A 22,439-nucleotide genomic window follows, 5' to 3' on the forward strand; every position below is an offset into this window, starting at 1 on the left:
TCAGTGTACCTGTTGAGATTACAAGGAGAGGCACTGTCTTCACGAAGAAAGTGGCGATTCCACAGCCCGGAGATAAATAGTTATTTGAATAAAAATAAATTCCGCAGAAATCCACGCCTTGTGAGATACTGGCTTGCACATTTTAAAATAATTGCTTTTAATTACAAAAATTTCTCAAAAATAGGAAAAGATGATGAAAAGTTTAAATTAAGACTCAGAATCAAAACTGCAGTTCTTTGGCGTCCCTTGCTGGGAAGAGATGGGCCTGGCCTGTGACCAGGTGATGAGAGCTGAGGAAGGTGGTGACGACATCCATCTGGACCTGTCGCTGGCTCATGGCACAGAACACACTGCCCCACCTGAGACCTCCCACTAGCAGGACTCTGTCCCTGGCAGAGCTGTACCTGAGTGGTCCTGAGGGGCAGTGTCTTCGTGGAATTAATACTTCAGGTTTAGCTAACAAAACCAAACAAAACAGAAGCCCTCTCTTCCCCTACTTGTCAAAATGTCCCAAAATGTAAGATTTTCCTTAAAAAATCAAGTTCTTGCTTGTGTCGAATTTTCTGCTAAGTCTCTAAAACCCACATCAGGACACTGGATGCAAAATGACACGCCAATGAAACAGCTATAGTCTAATGCACACCGAGCGCTCAGAAGGGAGGGATTAAAGTGCTAAGTTCTCTGATCTGTCTCAAGGAGTCAGCATTCTGTATTATTATTATTATTTTTTTCTGATGACAGATGAGCTGTCATAGGAGCAGTGCAGAGCCTCTGGTCCCTGCACATCATCTTCCTCCCCGCAGCCGCCCCGCCCAGGGCTCCCTGAACCCAGTTCCTCCCCACCCAGGACTCCCCGAACCCAACTCCTCCCCACAGCCGCCCCGCCCAGGGCTCCCCGAACCCAACTCCTCCCCAAAGCCCCCCCGCCCAGGGCTCCCCGAACCCAACTCCTCCCCAAACCCCCCCCGCCCAGGGCTCCCCGAACCCAACTCCTCCCCAAACCCCCCCCGCCCAGGGCTCCCCGAACCCAACTCCTCCCCACAGCCGCCCCGCCCAGGGCTCCCCGAACCCAACTCCTCCCCACAGCCGCCCCGCCCAGGGCTCCCCGAACCCAACTCCTCCCCAAAGCCCCCCCGCCCAGGACTCCCCGAACCCAACTCCTCCCCAAACCCCCCCCGCCCAGGGCTCCCCGAACCCAACTCCTCCCCAAACCCCCCCCGCCCAGGGCTCCCCGAACCCAACTCCTCCCCAAACCGCCCCCGCCCAGGGCTCCCCGAACCCAACTCCTCCCCAAAGCTCCCCCGCCCAGGGCTCCCCGAACCCAACTCCTCCCCACAGCCGCCCCGCCCAGGGCTCCCCGAACCCAGTTCCTCCCCACCCAGGGCTCCCTGAACCCAACTCCTCCCCAACCCAGTTCCTCCCCATAGCCGCCCGGCCCAGGGCTCCCCGAACCCAACACCTCCCCACAGCTGCCCCCCCACCCCGCCCAGGGCTCCCCGAACTCAGTTCCTCCCCACAGCCGCCCCCCACCCCCCGCCCAGGGCTCCCCGAACCCAGTTCCTCCCCACAGCCGCCCCCCACCCCCCGCCCAGGGCTCCCCGAACCCAACTCTTCCCCGCAGCCACCCCGCCCAGGGCTCCCTGAACCCAGTTGCCTTGGCTGCCTTCCTCCTGCCTGGACGGCTTGGGGTGGGACGCCGTGTGCCTGCCCTCAAGGCTGCAGGAGTCCACCCTGGAAAGGAGCCACCTCACATGGTTTCAAGGCAGCAGGCCCCACAAGGTGAGGCACTCACTTACTTGGGGTGGTACAGGGAGCAATCATGCTTACTTTAGCTATTACCTGACAGAAGGGAAAAGCCAGACATACCGGGTAGTTTTGTATGTATATGGAATATATTAACACTAAACTTGGTAACCAAAATCCACATTTTTAAAAACTAAGTCCATCTCCCAATCCCCATTAGAAAAAAATACAATTTATCAAGACAAGAATAAAAATGCACAGACTTACAAGGTGTTTTTTCTAGTGTGCAAGAGCCTACTTGGGGGAAGGCCAGCGACAACAGATACCTCTCCTTCTGCAGGTGCAGAGCCCCAGCACAGTCTGCCCAAACAAGACCCCACTGTGGTGACGGAGCGGCTGAGACACCCACTCTGACTGCTTCAGGGAGACAACTGCCCTCTTCGGTAGAGGAGAAGGCTGGTGTGGGGCAGATGTTCTAGCCTCTGAACCTGGTCATGTGCCCAACAATGAGCCCTAAGCAGCACCCCTTCCTGTCACACTGGGACGAGATCTGTGTGGACACACGTGGATAGGGCTCCCGACATCAGGAGGCACACCTCCCACCAAAGCCACCGTGCTTCAGGTTTTGGGTCTGAGCTCCCAGTGTCCGGTGGGAGCATGATGCCCTTCTGCCCCTCTTCTGGTTTCCTAGGCCCATCACAGACATACAGGTGCCAACACCCTGGATTTCACTGTGGCAGGTGTATGCTGTAGGGTAAAGTCTGCACCAATCTCTGCCCATGGCCCCAGGAGACCCACCTGAGCACCGTCCAGGGCCTTGGAGCTGGGCACTGCACTGGCGAACAGAGCACTTCTCTCGGCTCCTCTTTCATCCTGAGCGGAGGCAACAAGGCACCGGGTGCAAATCTCTGAGCTCGGTGGAGGTGGTCCACACAGGGCCCTCGCCCGCCACGCTCCTGACCTCCTGGGCTGGCTCCCTCTATAGTGGGGCTGTCCCGTGCACTCTCGGTGCTGGGCAGCCCTGAGCTCCCCTGTCGGGACCGTCAATGTCTGGTCTACACTATGCCAGCAGCACGTGGTCTCACCAGCTCTCACTTGAATGCTTTTTATTTTTCAAACATGTCTTTGATAAAGCTGGAAACAATAATTTAAAAACATGCCTGCTATGGCATTTTCCAAGAATGATTATCTACTGAAATCATTCTACTTCCATTCTGTGAAGGCCTTTGGGCAGTCATCCACATCCATTCAATTCAGAGGAAGGAACAGAGGGAACTTGGGCCATGTATTGTGCAGTAGCCCTCCTGATTCCTTCTAGTCCATAAAAGTTAAATATCCTTTAAAAAACCTGAATGAATGGCCAGCCCGGGGTTACTGGCCATGTTTTATCTGTGATTACTTAGAAGTAACTGAGAAAAGTTTTCCATGATCTGATCCTACAAGGAGCACAGAAGCTTCTAGAGGAGGCTGAGGGCTACAGGGACCTGGGTCACGACTCTGCAGGACACACAGTCACCACTGCGGGGCCCCGTGTGCATGACAGGGCCACACTACCTCATGCTGGGAGTCTGCTCCTCAGGGAGACTGTTAAAACCTAGTGTGTCAAACTACCCAGGGAAGTACCTATGGAGAAAAGAGACCTAAGTTTAGACAGACGTGTGGCGATTTCCTTTAGACTACTACTTCCTACCTCTATTTTCCCACCCTCCTCCATATATAGATGCTTTTTTTGCAATTAAAATAATGTGGCATAAAAGTGACCTGACATAATTACTTATTTTATAAACCACATTCCTAGCTCTGAATAAATTATTTATTCAAGAATGTCACACAAAGTAATTTCTATTTTCCTAAACTTAAGGAAGCCCTACTCAGTAGAACTCAATTTCTAAATGTAAACCGAGATTGAAAGCAGTCACTGGACGGTTCAGAAGGGGAAATGCTGCGGCAGAGAGATGCCAGGCGGCGATGCTGGGCCCCAACACACCCCATCCCCTCCCCACACTGCGCACCTGCCCCAGGTCTGATGTGAGATGCTGGGGACAACCGTGGACACCTGGTGGTCCCCTGTGTCCCCCAACTCCTTCCCCAAGGTATGCACCTGCCCCCAGTTCAGATGTGAGGTTCTGGAGGACGACGCTGGATGCCCACAGCCCCCTGCACCCCCCATCATGTCTGCCCGGGTCAGGGCGTGAGTGAGAACTGGTCCTGCTCAGTGGGCTTCTCCACCCAGGCCCCCAGCCCCGCCTTGATGAAGGCTGTGAACAGACGCGCCTTGGCGGCCTGGTACTCCTTTGCCGCCAGCTTGGACTCATGGTACATGTTGGGCTTGGTAATCTTGGAGCGTAGTAAGTGGGAGGGAACCTGTGAAGGGATAAAAAACAAATGCAACTGTTGACGCTGTAACAGATGAAAATAACACCTAATAAGATGCCAAAACACGGCCTTTAGAACTGCATTGGCTTCTGGGGGGAAGCAACCCAGAGGAAGGCGCCTTCTGCCAAGGGTGCGGCTTCACAGAGAACAAGCTGCCGCGTCTCCTGAGGCCTGAGTTATCGCCAGGGCACGACTTCACACAGAACAAGGTGCCGCACCTCCTGAGGCCTGAGTTATCGCCCAGTTCCAGTCTTGCTAGTCAAACAGGCAGCTACAGACCCCCGAGTTCTGAAGACGTGCTTCTGGGAAGCCACCAATAGTTGATTCAAGTTTCGTTTTTAACTTAAGAAGCATAGGCCGGGCGCGGTGGCTCAAGCCTGTAATCCCAGCACTTTGGGAGTCCGAGACGGGTGGATCACGAGGTCAGGAGATCGAGACTATCCTGGCTAACACGGTGAAACCCCGTCTCTACTAAAAAATACAAAATCTAGCCGGGCGTGGTGGCGGGCGCCTGTAGTCCCAGCTACTCGGGAGGCTGAGGCAGGAGAATGGCGTGAACCCGGGAGGCGGAGCTTGCAGTGAGCTGAAGTGAGCTGAGATCCGGCCACTGCACTCCAGCCCGGGTGGCAGAGCGAGACTCTATCTCAAAAAAAAAAAAAAAAAAAAAAAAAAAAAAAAAAAAAAAGAAGCACCACTGATGTTACGTGTATGTTATCACCCTGATGACCTCGGACGCCTTCCCTCGTGTGACTGGTAGCTCCTTTCTGTGTGGACTGTGGCCTTGCGGCAGCTGGCCTGGGTGCTGCCCCTGTGTGAACAGGACCTTCCTGGGCACTGTCCCTTCTGGCTATACCTCCCATGCCAGTGCACAATGCTGGTCTCAGAATAAATAGATGCTATCTACTTGATTGAAGAATAAATACAAACTAGTAATATCCTGACTTACTATATAAGGTTTTATTCTGGGGAAAAAAGGGCCCCACAGCTAATTCAAAAGGTTTAAAAACTCTCATGGAGGGTTATCAGAATCCAAGCAATTTTTGTGTTGCTGAGGAGGGGACAGCAGGGAGACTGGCATAATGACTTTCAATATCTGAGAGTAAGAGATGTTTCCACCACACACAGTGGCCTGGCAGTGGGTGTTACTCTGCAGCAGGGAGGGAAAGAGCTGCCTTTGAGATGGCATTAAGGTTTCAGGGACATGGCCACACTTCTAAGCTAAAACAATCTGAAGGAACAAAAGGTTTCCAAATGATAGATTTAGGAAGCTGTGCGTGATGACATGGTGAAACAATTTAGGGAACAGTAGGTGTGAGGACATACAAGCTATTGGGGAGGTGGAGCCGGCGCATCACGGTGAGGGCGCCTCAGTACCTTGCCGTGCACACGCATCCAGCGACAGTACAACGCGTGCTTACACAGGCGGGACGCGCGGCCCAGCTCATCCTTCCCTGTCGTGGCGTTGATAACCTCAATAGCGGAGTCGCCTACCGTCCAGTTGACGCTGAAGTTGGGGGCCTTCCCTGGCTGCCGTGCTTCTGCATTGCTGATGCCTGAAACGGAAGGCACAGGAAGGCGGTGTGAAGCCCGCATTCACCCCCAGGGAGGGAGCAGCCGGGGGCGACACACTGTGCTCAGACATGGCCACAGAAGTGCGTGGTGGAGGAATTCTGCCTGCTGAGGAACATACGCAGACTTGAGTGCGCATCTGCCGTGGCAGTGGCCTCACACTCTGCCACTGCCACCAGAACAGGAGCAGTGCTGAGAAAGCCGAACTGACCCACGGGTATGCACTTGTCTGACAGGACAGGTGGGCAGAAGGTTGACAGAAACCTGGAATCATGAGACTTCCTGACAAGTGTGTCTTTTCTCACTCTGGTGCTGCCTGAGAGTGGATGGATGGAGCCACTTCTGAGACTAATGCCGGGTCCTACGAGGTCGTGCAGGTGGGGGCTGCTCCTGTGTCACCCACCTCTGGCACTCATGCCTGCACATGCTCCCCTGCCACTGAGAGGCCAGGCATGTTCAGGTCACGTGGCTTTACATGTGTGACATCCATGATGCAATAGGAAACCCTAATTCTTAACAAGTGTCTTGAAATGGTTCACAAGAGTCTTGAAAAAGTTCATAGAAAATGCGTATTATGAAAAAACTTCATGGATTTCAAAATTGGCACCAAAACAAACTTGTACTAACTTGCTGAAACATGTCTGAATAGGATCTAGTTTGAGGCACTAAGAAGATGAAGACATCTGTTTGAAAAGAGCTCCCATCAGAGTTACGTGACTTCTGCTAAAATTGAAGCAAGAACAAACATCAAACAGGAGATAAAAATAGCTTTTACAAAGACAATCCTGAAGAAAATGCATAATCCCCCCACAAAAAAGGCTACCAAGAGGTGGAAGGGGCCCAGTCAAAGCACAGGCTGACTGGCCAAAGCACAGGCCATGGCAGCATTTTTGGGACGCTCAAGGCGTTTTGCTCGTTGGGTTCACATGGAGGCCAAAGGACAACGACATCTGCTTATGATGACAGTGTTTCGAGAAAGTGAGCCAAAGCTTTAGCAGAAAAACCCCTGGGGAGGCTTCGCCAGAGACCTTCATCATGACAAAGCGCCTGTCCATTCCTCTCATCAAGCGAGGGCGACTGTGTGGGGGTTTCGACAGGAAGTCACGAGCCACCCACCTTGTGGTGGTTGCAAATCCACCTCATTTGGCTCCTTCTGACTTCTTTTTGTTTCCTAAACTCAAAACTTCCTTAATTTCAGGAATCAAGGAATTAAGGAATGTAGGGCACCCTTTAGGGTATCCCTTAAGGAATTTTTCTTCAGTTAATAATGTAAGAAAGTCTGCATTCACATGGTTAAATCCTCAAGACATTCAGTTCTTTTTTTCTTTTTGAGTGTCACTCTTGTCACCAGGCTGGAGTGCAGTGATGCAATCTCAGCTCACTCGCCTCCTGGGTTCAAGAGATTCTCCTGCCTCTATCTCCCGAGTAGCTGGGACTATAGGCACACGCCACCGCACCCAGCTAGTTTTTGTATTTTTAGATACACAACAAAAAGAGATGGGGTTTCACCATGTTGGCCAGGATGCTCCTGACCTCATGATCCTCCCACCTCGGCGTCCCAAAGTGTTGGGATTACAGGCATGAGCCACCGTGCCCAGCCACCATTCAGTTCTTTAGGGACAATCTAAATGGTTAGGATCAGCGCTTACAAAAATGTCTTGAATTTGATAGAGCTTATGTTGAGAAATAAAGTTTATATCTTTTTAAAAATATTTATCTTTTAACTTTATGAACTTTTTGAAGTACGCTTGTACTTGTTTTCTTGCTGTGTTTAAACCGTCTCATCTTAACTAATCACAGGCTAATTTTGCAGGGTTGAAAGGTTTTAAAAAGATACTTGTATAACTGGGAATTGAATACATGTATCTCCATTTGTATATTGAGCTTGATAATTCATATCACATGGATGTCATAGGCCACCAAAATCAAAACTAGTTTAGGATATGAATCTTTAGAACATGCTTAGAACATGGGCGGACTCATATTCTGAACCCAGACACCGAACTGTCAAGCCCACTGGCCAGAAGCAGCACACTGCACTCTCAGATGACTCAGTACAACTCACTTCATGCCCTGTGGAGGCCACCTCCACCCCATCACCATGCTCACTTGCTTTCAATGACCATTTATCCCTCCCTTGGAGAGACATTAAAATCCAGATGACAGTTTACTGCCAGAACGGTTTACTGTTCAGAGTAAGGAACTGGCAGAGTGTAGCAGATCCCCTGAATTGAGAGTCAAGGGAAACCAAGTCAGCCAGATTTCATAAGACAGAGTACCAGAAGGAAGAGACAAGCAGAGAGAGAGTGAGCCCTGGAAATACGCAGAGGGTGTCCTTGAGTATCTTGTGGATCTCTGATCAGAGTATGCATGTTACTCAAGGCTGGTAAACAGCCTCCTGAGAGAATCAGAGGAAAAAGTGCCTGACATTCATATACAGAAGATACAGACATAAAGATATAAAAAAGCCTAAGCCAAACTTCTAAAGAGAGAAAAGAGAGAAAAAAAGAAGAGAAAATCAGTGATATGGGACAGGTTTAGGTAGGGTGAAATATGCATAATTAGATTTCATGAAGGTGAGGAGGGAGAAGGGGGAACAGAAAATATATCTGAAGAAAGATGAATAAAAACTTCCAAATTTCATGAAACCAACAAACCCATGGATTAAAGAATTTAAATGAATCCCAAGCACAAGAAACATGAATAAAACTATACCAAAGCACAACAGAACAAATTGTTCAACACCAGTATTAAGAGAAAATCTTAAGCAAACTCAGAGAAAAACACACACAGAGGAATAAAGATAACAACACATTTCTTACTGGAAACAATGCAAACAAGAAGTTAGGGAAGCAATGTCTTTAAAGTACTTAGAGGAGAAAAAGGACCCTGCCATTCCAGCAGAAATATATTTGTACAGCAAAATATACTTCAAAATGAAAGCAAAATACTTTCCCAGACATACCAAAGCTGAAGTAATTCATCATCAGAAGACTTGTGCTACGAGGAATGTAAAAGGAAGTCCTCCAGCCAGAAGAAAAAATGATACTAAAATGGAAATCCAGATCTATACAAAGGAATGAAGAGCCCTGGAAATGATAGCTATGTGGATAAATATACAAGGGGTTTTTTTCTTGTTATTTAAATTCCTTTAAAAGATAATTATTAAGATGAAAATAATAATAATGTAATGTGGATTTTTTTAAACATATGCAAAAGTGCCTGAAAACAATACCACAAAGGTTGGGAATGGAAAAACGGAAGTATCCTGTTGTAAGGTTCTTTTACTCTGTGAAGTAGTATAATATCACTTGAAGGTAGACTGTGGTCAGTTAAGAATGCATACTATAAACCCTAAAACAACCACCAAATTAACAAAAGTCACAGCTCAAAAGTCAAGAAGGAGTCAAAATGGAATCATCAAACATACCCAATTAAGGCAAAAGCAGTAAGAAAACGAGGAAAAAGTGAACAAAGAACATAGGAAACACACAGAAAATCAGTAGCAAGATGAAATTTAAACCTAATAATATAAATAATCACAATAAATGTAAATACTTTAAGTACCTCAGTGAAAAGGCAGAGATTGTCCATGGTGGGAGAGAGAAGCAAGATCCAAATATATAAATATATATAATTATATGCCTATAAGAAACATTTTAATATAAAGTACTTTAAAGGGATAGAAGATACACTGTGCTAACACTGATCAAAAGAAAGTTGAAGAGGTTATATTAATCTCAAAGCAGATTTCAGAACAAATACTGTTACCGGAAATAAAAAGGGTCATCGTACAATAGTAAAGGAGGTCAGTTTATTAAGAGAAACCAACAATCCTAAACTTTCATGCATCTCATCACAGAGCTACAAAATACAGGAAGTAAAAACTCTAGAAAAGGGGAAGAAATAAACAATGTATGGCCGGGCGCGGTGGCTCAAGCCTGTAATCCCAGCACTTTGGGAGGCCGAGACGGGCGGATCACCAGGTCAGGAGATCGAGACCATCCTGGCTAACACGGTGAAACCCCGTCTCTACTAAAAATACAAAAACTAGCCGGGCGAAGTGGCGGGCGCCTGTAGTCCCAGCTACTCGGGAGGCTGAGGCAGGAGAATGGCGTAAACTCGGGAGGCGGAGCTTGCAGTGAGCTGAGATCTGGCCACTGCACTCCAGTCCGGGCGACAGAGCGAGACTCCGCCTCAAAAAAAAAAAAAAAAAAAAAAAAACAATGTATAATTATAACTAAGAGATTTTCAATCCTGCCCCTCAATAACTGATAGACCAAGTTGAACATTGGTAAGAATATAAAAGAAAATAAATAATATAAACAAACAACTTAGCCTAATTAACATTTATAGATCACTCTACCTCAAAGTGGCAGATTCACATTCTTTCAAGTTTCGTGGAATACTTACAAAGATAGATCATATTCTGGTCCGTAAAACCAAGTCTAAACAAATTTTGAAGTACTGAAGTCATTAAATGAAACTAAAAAACCAACAACAGAAAGATCTCTGTAAAATCCCTAGTATTTTGAAACTAAATAGCAGACTTCTAAATAACCCAAGGGACAAAGTATTTTAATATAAGTGAAAATGAAAACATAACATATCATAATTTTTAAATGCTACAAAAGCAGTAAAAAGGGTCTTAAAACAATGACTTCAGCTAGCCCCTTAAAAAACTATAAAAAGATGGGCAATTGAAACACCATGTAAGCAGAAAAAAAAAGAAATAATTAAAATCAGAGTAAAAATTATTGAAATATAAAACAAAAGAAAAAAAATCACTGAACCTAAAAGTTGGCACTGAGAGATGATAAACAGAATTGATAAATTTCTAGCTAGACTGATCTGAAAAAAACAAGAGAAGATACAAATCATCAATATAAGGGATAAGATGATATCATTAGAGATATCACAAATATTAAAAGGAATATTCTGAATACTTTAATGCCAATATATTAGACAAATTAGATGAAATGGACAAATTCCCTGAAACACAAATTACTGAAGCTTACTCAAGAAAAAAGATAAAAACAGATAACATGAATAGCCCTAAATCTATTATAGAAAAATAAATTGTAGTTAGATATTTTCTCACAAAGCAAACTTCAGGCCCAATGGCTTCACTGGTGAATTTTACTATATATTTAAGGAAATAATACCAAATCCAAACGAACTCTTCCAGAAAACTGAAGAGAAAAAAATGTACCCCAACTCATTTTATACCTAACAAAGACATTAAACTAAAATGACAGACCAATATCCCTACAAATATAAATACAAAAATTCTAAATGAAATTTTAGCAAACTGAATCCAACAATATATAAAAAGAATAGCACATAATAACCATATAATGGTTATCCCAGGATGCAAGGTTGGTTTAATTTTTTTTAAATGTCACCATTAGCAAACTGAAAAATGAACTAAATGCTCATCTCATTTTTTGTTGTTGTTTCAGATGGAGTCTCACTACATTGCCCAGGATGGCCTCAAACTCCTGGGCTCAAGTGATTCTCCTGCCTTAGTTCCCAAGTAGCTGGGACTATAGGCCCAAGTCACTGCAATGAAAATAGTCATCTAAGAGCAGAAAAAAAAATCTGACAAAATCCAACATACATTCTTGATTAAAAATGCTTAGTAAGCTATAAATAGAAAAAAAAAATGTCCTTAAGCTGATAAAGGCATCTGTAAAAAACCTACAGCAGCCAGATATGGTGGGTCATTCCTATAGTCCCAGCCCTCTGGGAGGCCAAGGCAGGCAGGTTGCTTGAGGCCAGAAGTTCAAGACCAATCTGGGCAACATAGGAAGACACTGTCTCTATAAAAAATTTAAAATGAACCAGGCATGGTGGCATGCACCTGTAGTCCCAGCTACTCAGGAGGCTGAGACAGGAGGATCACTTGAGCCCAGGGGTTTCAGGTTACAATGAGCTATGATCACGTTACTGCAATCCAGCCTGGGTGAAAGACTGAGACCTTGTCTCTAAAACAAAAAACAACAATAAAAAACCCTACAGCCAACATCATACCTAATGGTGAAAGACTGAATGTGTTCCCTGAAGATGACATGTAAGAGAAGGATGTCTGTTCTCATTACTTCTACTCAACATTGTACTGGAGGTCCTACCCAGTGCAATAAGGATGTAGAACTGATGAGTGGATTATAAAATTTTTACGGAAATACAAAAAGGACCTAAGCAGCCAAAACAACTTTGAAAAACTACCAAGTTGGAAGACTAACTCTACCTGACCTCAAAACTTACAATAAAACTATAGTAATCATGACAATGTAACACTGGCCTTTAGACAAATAGATTAAAGGCAAACAACAGAGTCCAGAAATAGACCCACATGTATATACACGTGCCAGCCGATTTTTGACAAGGGCGCAAAGGCAATACCATGAAGAAACGAGGAACTTTTTGCTAAATGGTGCTAAATCAACTGGGTATCTTACATGCCAAAAAAAAGAACTTCAGTTCATACTTCATACCCTACACAAACATGAACTCAGGTGAAACATAGTCTTAAATGTAAAAACTGCAACTGTAAAATTTCTAAGAATACAATATAAGAAGATACTTTGTAGCACTGACTTAAGAAAATATTTCTTAGATATAATATCAAAAGCATGATCCATCAAAGAAATTTTTTATAAATTAGATTTTGTCAAAATTAAAATTATGTGGTTTGTGTAAGACACTATGAAGAAAATTAAAAGACAAGCCACTGACTGGGAGAAAATATTTTTTCAAATCATGTATCTGACAAAGGATCTGTAGCTAGAAAATAGAAATAACTCTCAAAACTCAGTAATAAGATGTTAAACAACTCAGTAAAAATGTGCAAAGTTTTGAACAGTTTATTGAGGAAGGCACAGGGATGGCAAATCAGCATGTGAAAAGGCATTCAACTTCATTAGTCATCAGAGCAATGCAAATTAAAACCATGAGGGAGTATCACTAAACACCTGATAATATGTCTAAAACGACCGCTCGTACTACATTCTGGCATATCAGTGACAGAACTACAACTCGTGTACACTAGTGGTGGTAATGTAAAAATAGTACAACCATTTTGGAAAACAGGTTAATAGTTTTCTAAAAAGTTCCACATACACCTATCTTATGATTCAGCCATTCTACTCCTAGGTATCTACTAAAGAGAAATGGAAGTAAGCGCCCAAAGATTTACACAGAAATGTTCTCAGCAGCTTTGTAATATTAAAAGACTGGAGACAACCTAAATGTCCATCAATATTTCAAGGGATAAACAAATTGTGGTTTATTCACACAGTGCAATGCTACTTAGCAATGAAAAGGAATGAACTATGGACAAACCCAACAACATAGATCAATCTCAGAATGATTAAGCTGAGTGAAAGAAGCTGGACACAAATGGTGCAAACCTTATGATGCCGTTTATGTAAAATCCCAGAGAATGTAAACTCATCTGTATAGACAGATGGTACATCTTGGGGATGGGGAGGGGATAGGGGAGAGGGAGGGATTACTAAGGAGTGCTAAGACAATTTTGAAGTGGTAAGTATATTCATTATCTTTATTGTGGTGATGATTGCACAGACCTAAACATAGGCCAAAATGTATCAAATTGTATACTTTAAATATGCAGTTTATCATATGCCAATTATACCTCAACAAAGTTGTGAAAAGACATGAAAGATAATTTGAAAGTAAAAAAAATTGTCCTAAAAACAAACAAAAAAAAATTGTCCTCATTAAAAAAATAACATTTGCTCACTGCAGACGGTTCCAAAAATTTACACAAACCTTAGAAAAGAAAATTAACGCTATAAAACCCAGAGACAGCCACTGTAATTTTGTGGTTCTTAAGCAGGTATGTTCAGTAGAATCAGATATGAAGCTTTAAACAATAAGCACACTGAATCCCACCTCTGAGATTCTGATTGGGTAGGTTTTGGGTAGGACCCTGGCCACTGTCTTAAAAAAAAAAAAAAAAAAAAGCAGCAAAAAATCCTTCATGAGTCTTTCCACTTTTTTTTTTTTTTTTTTTAAGAAAAAGGGTCTTGCTCTGTCATCCAGGCTGGTAAGCAGTGGCACAATCATAGCTTACTACAATCTTGAACTCCTGGGCTCAAGCAATCCTCCCACCTCTACAGGCTCATGCCACCACACCCAGCTAGTTTTTTTTTTTTTTTTTTTTTTTTTTTTTTTTTTTTTTTACAGATGGGGTCTTGCTATGTTGCCCAGGATGGTCTCCTGGCCTCAAGTGATCCTCCCATCTCAGCCTCAGAAGAGCACTAGAATTATAGGCATGAGCCACCATGCCTGGCTGAGTAATTCTTAAAGACTCTAAAGAATCTTAAACCCTCCCAAAACAATCCTTCCTTCCTAGATGAGCTTTGCCATTTTAATGCATACTCCTTCAGTGTATACACACATATGCATGGTGAGCATACATATTAATGAACACATGCTGACTTCTGTAAAGCACTGAGATGTTATGGATCCTTTCTGATAACCTTCTCATGGATAAACTATACTAACAGGTATAAAATGAAACTATACTTAGGTTCCTGGGCATATTGCTAAATTTGATTTTATAGTATTTCATTTAGGAGTCTTGCATCTATAGTCATAGGTAATTCTGTGGTTTTTATTTGCATTTTGTCCAGTTTTGGTATTTGGATTAGGTCAATTGCTCTTTTTCACGGCCTGGAAAGTTTATACAGAGGTAGAATTACATGTTCTTTGATAGATTAAACCATCTGGGAATTTGCTGGAAGGTAATTTGTGGACAACCTTTACAATGTCTTCCCTGGAAATTTCCTTTGCTATATATTGTATTTCTTTTTGGGTTAACTTCGATAATTTACATTTTCTTATTCTTTCTTTGTTGTTGTTGACAGTTTCAAATTTATAAGTATCAGAGATGAACAAAGAATTCTTTTGAAATCTTGATACATTCCAGGACCCCCACTGAATGCCTAAAACCACAGATAGGACCAAATTCTATATAACTATGTTTTCTTTCTCTACATACATACCTATGATACAGTTTAATTTATAAATAGGAATAAGAGATTGATAACAATAACTAATAATAAAATAGAACAATTATAAGAATATACTGTAGTAAAAGTCATGTGAATGTGCTGTAAGTACTATAGTATTTTCCAGCCTTGGTTGACCTCCTGGAGAGGGAAACTGCAATAAGGAGTGGGACTGTACCCTCCTCCCCATCTGCGGGTAGCCCTCAATTTCCACTTGGTTACTTTTGTTTTATCTGATATTAATTAGATAGCCCTGGCAGTGGTAGATCTGTTTGATTGTTCTTTGAAGTCAATGCCTCTTAGTTTTACTATTTTTTTTTTTTTTTAAAGATGGAATCTTGCTCTGTCACTCAGGCTGAAGTGCAGTGGCATGATCTTGGCTCACTGCAACCTCCGTCTCCTGGGTTCAAGCAATTCTCCTGCCTCAGTCTCCTGAGTAGCTGGGATTACAGGCACCCACCACCATGCCCAGCTAATTTTTTTGTATTTTTAGTAGAGATGGGGTTTCACCATATTGGCCAGGCTGGTCTCGAAATTCTGACCTCGGGTTATCTGCCTCCCTCAGCCCCGCAAAGTGCTGGGATTACAGGTGTGAGCCACCATGCCTGGCCAGTTTTACTAATTTTAATCTTTTTTCCTCTTTCCTGTATTATTCATTTCCTTCCTCCTCCCCTCTCTCTTTCTCACTTCTATTTCCTTCCTTCTTCCTTTATTTCCTCTTTAGCTTTGTTGTTGCTTTCCCTCCCAATTTTGGAAAAGAAAGGCTTAATTCACTTATATTTTTCTATTCATTCAAGGCCATGATCTCCTAAAGGTAAGTGGGGCTCCAATTCACCACTTTTGATATGTGTACTCTAAGCAGTCAGTAGTTTAAGTTCTGGTTCCTCGTCTGATCTAATCATTAGAAACATTCTTGCTTTTCTATTTTCACATTTTAAAAGTGACAGACTTTGCAGGAGAAACAGGAACACCACCACCAAGCCTGTGCCCCTCAGTACACCCCTCCAAGCACAAACTTATACTGGGGTCTCTTTGTTCTGTCTCTCAAGAATCGTTCAAAATCATGCCTTAGTTTTGTTTGCTTCATGTCTGAGCCATTCCTTTCCTGAATAGCTTTTTTATGTTCCCTGGAGTTTCCACTCTCCTTTCCTTTTTTTTTTGTCCACGAAAGAAGTGCTTGCTTTCACCCTACCATTCAGAGCATTCAGCTTCTCAGTTAGGCTATTCATTAAAAATAAATTCATCTTCTTCTAAAAACATTATTTTTAGTGTTGTTTAATATGAGTCTCCCTTTTAATTTGGAAGTTACTTTTCAGGCTTGCTGCTGAATTATCCTTTTCAATTGTACTTTGGATTTATAAGGTATTCTTTCTTAAATTCAAGTTTTCTCTTCCTTGACTATCTAAAAATTACCACTTTGTCCCAATGCTTGATTGGGTAGGCAATTCCACAATAAAAATATTTTCTCTTTAGAACCAGAAAGTCATCTCATCACTCTGTTCTACTTCCGGTGTCCTGGTAAGAGTAATATAAATCTCTAACGTATCGCAGCTAACTTAGAAGCTTTTAGGATCTTCTCTTTGTCCTTGGTGTTCTCAAACTCCAACGGGATATACTGGGCATGGACTTTTCTCGTTAATCCCACTCAGGATTCAGTGTGTCCACTTAATTCCAATACTTGTGTTTTCCTCTGTACTGAGGAATTTTCTTCTGCTATTTCCTCCTCCCTACTTCCTATTTTTGAAACACTATTAAACAAACATTGGGCCTTCTGAATAACTTTCCACATCTCTGAAGGTTTTTCTCATAATTCTGCCTTTCTGTTCCAAGTTACCTGAGATTTATTTGACCTCACCGTCCCCCTACCCTCATCAAAGCAAAAGCTCCATAAGGAAGAGGTTTTGTTTGTCCTGTTTACTGCAAAATCCCAACACCTAGAACCACGCCCAATGCACACTGAAAAAAATGGAATATTTTCTAGACCTTCAAATTAATATTAGATTTCAGCACTTACTAAATAACATACAAATAAGGTTTATCATTACTTATTTCTCTTCTGTTTTCTAAATTGGTTCTGCTTTCTCTCAGTTGTTCTATGTTCTAATATAGATCTTTCTCTTTTGTGTTGTTTATTTTCCTCATAAGTTTGATAATCCAAGTTTGTAAGTAAAATATTTGTATTTAATACAAGCAGCTGGCATGGTTTCTTCTGCTTGTTTCTTTGATGTGCATTCAATTCTGCAGAAGGTCTGAAGGAAAACAATCAGCCAAGACCATGTCCTCATCCCAAGAACTCTGAGTTCCAGCACCGTCCTTCCCTGCTTGTCGGGGTGGTCAGTCAGGTGTGCCCTAACCACACACAGGGCTGGGCTGGCCTCACCACAGGCACTGGTAGAAGCCTCATGTCTTCCTGAGGTCACTGTTCCTGCATTTACTGATTGCTGCTGGGGTGGTTTTTAGCACACGCTCAGGTTTCTCCTGTGGCACAGTTGTGCCAGTGGAACTGAGGTCTTTGGTGGCTGTTACCAGCACACCCGCCCTACTTCCAGCATCTGCCTGCATGTTCTGAGCTCCTGCAGGGCCCTGTGCTGTCTGTAGAGGCAGCAGCCCCAGGAGCATGTTCAAGGCCACACGCTTCAATCAGACAGAATCAGGAAGGATTTCTTTTGCGGGGGAATGGCTAGAAGAGTAGGTATCCAGTTAAACTGTTGGGGAATCTCTGACCATAATGGAATTGAATCTTCCATAAACAAATGGATAATGCTTATATTATCTTCCTTGGCAATTCCATTACTTCTCATCAAAATAAAGGATTACTGTTGAATGATACTTAAACCTTAGAATGACAATATTTTTCACTAAATGATTAATTAACAAAAAGTGTAAGATCCTAATAGTACAAAACATTTTTTATATTTTAAGTTAAATCAAGTCCCACCTTGAAACAAAAATGGAGGAAATAAGGCAAAAAGAAAATAGCCCACGCTTCCAATACTAATCATATGCTTTTTCTGGGGCAGAAAGCCCCTAAATGGTCATAAGCGTATCCTTCTACGAGTCCCTGAGGCCAATGCAGTGTGAGGGCTGATACCAGTGAGATGCTTATCTTTCCGGGCTGCAAAGAGGGAACTAGGGTAATGAGTTAATCCCAGGCCGTGGTGCAGAAACCAATAAAAGCAAGAACAACTTGGCTGGTAATGAGAATCCCTCTGTTGTTGTAAATTAAGTGTGCTGAATCAGAGCTTTTAAAGCAAAAATACAGAGAAACTGTGAATTGGTCTAATAACTGCTATAATTAAAAAACTCAGAAGAGCTAGCATTGATGTTTTTTCTTATTTCTACCCTAAAGGTATTTTCCAATAGGTTCCTCACATGGTAGGGTAATCAAAGATGAATGATATACATAATGATTAACAATAGATATTTTAGGGTTATTATGGGTTCATGTTATAGAAACTATTAGACATTTATTAGTGGGTCAAGGAAAATGTGTACTTACAATCTTGACTGAAAGCGGCCTCTATTCTGCAAATAAGAAATAGTCAAGACCTGGGCATGAGTTAAAGTGTAAGGAAAACTCTGCACAGCACCTCCCCCCAGTGAGGATGATACAGGCCACGCAACACAGCGGGGAGCCTCTGAGCCCCTCTAGGTCCAAAACCAACCTGCCATTTAAGCTGAGAGCAGAGCACCTTTGAGCCTTTCACTGTGATTGTCTTAAGAAGGGCAGTCCTTTGAGCTGACAGAGAAATGAACACAATCCATGAGAATCCATACAGAGCAAGATGGCTGGGTTCTTCTGGCCCTTCCAGCCCATTCCCCAGCGCTGCTCTCAGGCTTCCTCTGCCAGCTCGGACATGCCTTGTCTTGGTTGTCCACTAACCCCAGCCAGGTGCCAAGGGCTTTACACAGAGGACCTCTGGCCAAATAACACTCCTTTCTCAAAGGAGACCACAGGGTTTTAAAACACCCGCAGTGGAAGGAGCCCCAGAGCTGTGGTCCTGAGTGAGGTGGGCTCATGTCCAGAGAGTTGCATGGGCAGGAGATGCTAACTGGATGTGGATGAAGGTGAGCAGCAGGTGGAGTGGGGCTGAGAGGCTCACAGAGATCCTGCCAGCTCCTCCTTTTCCTGAAGCAGCTCCTGGGGGAGCCCCAAGGCACTCTCATGCCCTCTCTGTCCTCCATAGGAGGCAAGCCTTGGGGTGGTGAAAGATCGGATGTGGGTTCAAGCAGTACTTGTCCTATGGACGGTGGAACACAGCTGTGAGCTGCAAGTCCTGTGGTGTTTGCCAGCTGCGGCTGCTTCCACTGTGAAGGGTGACGGCGGGCCCGGCCCACAGGGCTGCGGCGTGGACTCAGGGACGTATGCAAGAATCTGGCTCCCGACTTGAGCACATGCACGCCTGGGAAATGGCCGAAGGATGGCAGTCAGTGAAGTATAACAATCATTATTTTTAAAAACCTTCAAAGGTGTGATTGATACAATAGGTTAACTGTACTGTACCATTACAATCATCCACACAGAGAATTTAAAAACAAGCAAACTGCACTCCGTAGGATCTCGAGTTTAGAAGACACTTGGAGGTCATGTGGGTTAATCCTTTCAGCCAGATCCCGTCACCATGTCCATAACAACAATCTCCATCCAATTCCAACCTGAACACTTTCAGTCAGGGGAGCTTAATTACTTTTAGGAAACTCTTTTCTAGACAGTTCCAATCACTAGAAAGTTGTTCTCGCAGTATGCAAAAGGAGAACTGAACACCCAACGGATATGAGGAACCCCAAATGCAGCCACTGAAAACCCAACAGAGATGAGGAGCCCCAAATGGAGTCACTCTCCCAGAAAGGAGAACTAGAGCAAGAGAGGGAGCCATGTGGCAGCCGTGGTGCAGGGAAGTGGGCCAGGCATGAGCTCCTGGGGAGCCTGCTCTGCAGGGAAAACAGTTCACTCTTGAGATGGTGACAGAGAAGTCAGGCATTCTCTTAGAATGCAGTGCAGTCAAAAAAGCACATCAGATGAGAGAAGAGACACCGGTTGCAGGACTATGACTTCTGCTCAGCAGCACTTTCAGGGACAACAGAGAGGGCAGAGAAGATGCTTCTAGCAGAAGTGACACGATGGAAGGACATTTCTCGGAAGTGAAGAGTCAACAATCGAGATCAGAGGGTTCAGGGTAGTAAGTAGGAAAGAAACCCCAACAAACTAGCCACACACCTAGGCTTAATCTGTTGAAATTTCTGAATTTTAAGGAAAATAGATAAGTTTAATGCTAACAGAGAGAAAACAAGGGGGTACCTTCTAGAAAGGAAAGAAACTCACACTGGCTCTGTGACAAAGGGTGACCATGGAGGTCTTGACGTGTCCTTGGGAGAAGCACCAAGCCCAGACATCCACAGTCCCCAGTCCACCTGGCGCACAGACGAGGGCCAGATAAAGTCAAGATCTAGGGCAGCACACAGGCCTTTTCTCCAAAAATCAAACAAAAATAGCCAACCAAGAAATCACCCTGTCACCCCAATTACGGATGTATTCCAGCAAAGTGAAAAATAAATCTGGATGTGGAGTTAAGGGCAGGGGCAACGGCTACAGAAAACTGGTTAGGAGAGAAACCAGGAGCCCTTACATTTTCATCTGAACAATTGTTGACCATGTGGCTGTGTGACTCATTAAGAAAGGCTTTTAAAGAAAAAGCACAGTAGTAAATGACTTTCCAAAACTCAAGATGATGTCATCAGAATCTAGGAAGACGAGGATGGGAAGAGTGTGGAATAAAAATGAGCCCAATATTTCACCTTTTCCCAAGTTTGGATCTTTACAAATATTAATTCTTGATGCCAACATTTTTTCAAAGTGATTTAAACATATTTATTTTAAAAAATTGGGGTAACCACTGGTCAGAATAGAAATAAGGTTTAGAACTTCCAAATCACCAGTGGGAAGAAAGGGGAAAGACAATTTAATCAGTCCAGCAAAAGTAAAGGGGAGGAAAAGAGAAAGTAAAATGGAAAGAAAAATTGTCAGCTGAAAAGAATGATTCTGTACTTGGAGCCAAGCTTGGTGGTCGTTCTCTTTTACAGTGACTCATGGCACGTTCACTCCTCCTAGAAACCAGGGCAAGGAGGAAACTGACATTACCGATACCTCTTTCCCACAACCCCGATGACCACTCTTACCTGGAGAATATGCAAACACACACACACTCACACACACCCCCACACACACTCACACCCACTCACACACACACGCACACATACACACTCACGCATTCACAAGCACATACACGCACACACAAACACACATGCACTTATGCACACACATGCTCTCACACACTCTCACAGTGATGTTCCTTCTCTCTCACTTCAGCCAGGGCCTCATTAAACCAGCTTGCCTTGCTCTTCCTGCCCATGATGCTGAATGGTCTTGGATGGACAGCAGCTCCGCAGGCACCTGCCTCCTTCCCGCCACACACCTGGGCCTGCTGCCAGCCCCCTCGGGTACCTGTGCTGTCCTCCCAGAGATACTGAAATGCAAGCTGTTCACGAGGACCCTACCCCCATCAAGCAGCCTTGTTTAACGTTTTGTGCCAACGTTCAACACGAAAACCGGTAGGATAGGGAGCCTTGTCGGATGACCCCAGAGCAGGCTGTCAACAAGATCCCCAGAGCCATCACATGGGGCATTTGGGCACCCTGCTCCTTCTTCTTAGGTTCTCTTAGTGAGCCTTGGACAAAAAACTGGGCCAGCTGAGGAGCTCACACTCAGGGGATCAATGGACATAAATTAGAAGCTGGAACTGTCCAGCTTGCAAGTGCTGGATGTGAAACTCATTCGAAAGAAAACGGAAGAAAGCTCAAGAGACTTCCATTTCCACAGTGCTAAGCAAGGGTACCAAGTGTGCATACCCACAAAGGCAAAAGTTTCACAGCGTGGCACCAAGAACCTTTCTGAAAGTAAAACTAGTGTTCAGGCTGAAATGAAAATTAAATTCTTCTCACTTCAATCCCGACAGCATTATTTTTTTAAGAGAAAGAAACACCCTATCCCTACATTTTTACTTTGATTTGCTCCTGGTTTCAGGTAATCTTTTCTTTGTATTCATTTATATCCATTTTTGCTCCTCCCTAAAGACGCTACAATTCACTAGGCACCATCATACCTCACTCTCTTTTTAACACGGGAATGACCCTTATAATAAAATGTGAGGTGACAAAGTATAACCAACACAACATGAGCTGTGATGCACAGTGCAGATGCACAGCAAGGGGGCCAATGTCCTGGTAGCTCCTCTTTCCAGGTCACTTGTTAAATGTAAGACTTTCCTTTTAATAAAGTTTTGAGGGCTTTGCTTTGGGACCCATTTTAAAGAGTGTGACCTCCCAAATCTATTACGACATCACCATTTGCCTCTCCAGATTTTTCTCATTTGGTTCCTTTTGTCTCCAGTAACACCCACGGCATTACTTGCTTTCGACTTCAATTCTGAAGCAGCAGCATCTGCCCTCCCATCCTGCTCCATCCCCCGGCTCACCTAATTTCCTGCTACGCGGTCCTGCTGATTCACAGGAGTCCTGGTCTAAAGGTGTCTTCTCAAAGCTACTTGCTTTGCTCATCTGAACTCTCTTCAGGGAAACAACAACAAAAACCCATTTCCAAAATAAAGCGTTTACCAGAAATAAGAGATTTCAACTAGTTTGCGTTTTGAAATAGAC

The 22,439-nt window shown here is 43.9% G+C and overlaps 1 protein-coding gene across 8 annotated transcripts in view; it reads right to left on the reverse strand.

Annotated features, from left to right (window-relative positions):
- Nucleotides 1–1,907: 1,907 nt before the first annotated feature.
- Nucleotides 1,908–22,439, reverse strand: part of ADARB1 (adenosine deaminase RNA specific B1) — a 139,563-nt gene continuing 119,031 nt past the window's right edge. For 5 of the 8 annotated variants that reach the window (XM_030915062.1, XM_030915061.1, XM_030915058.1 and 2 more), the window contains 2 exons: nt 5,494–5,672; nt 1,908–4,107 (listed from right to left, as the gene is read on the reverse strand). In XM_030915062.1, the coding sequence (XP_030770922.1) occupies nt 3,928–4,107; nt 5,494–5,672 (359 nt within the window). In that variant the 3' untranslated portion in view covers nt 1,908–3,927. Of the gene's footprint in view, nt 4,108–5,493; nt 5,673–17,665; nt 19,130–22,439 lie in introns of those variants that run through there. The other 3 variants (XM_030915054.1, XM_030915055.1, XM_030915060.1) reach the window with 2 other exon arrangements.

Source organism: Rhinopithecus roxellana, chromosome 13, assembly GCF_007565055.1.
Source record: "Rhinopithecus roxellana isolate Shanxi Qingling chromosome 13, ASM756505v1, whole genome shotgun sequence".
NCBI lineage: Eukaryota > Metazoa > Chordata > Mammalia > Primates > Cercopithecidae > Rhinopithecus > Rhinopithecus roxellana.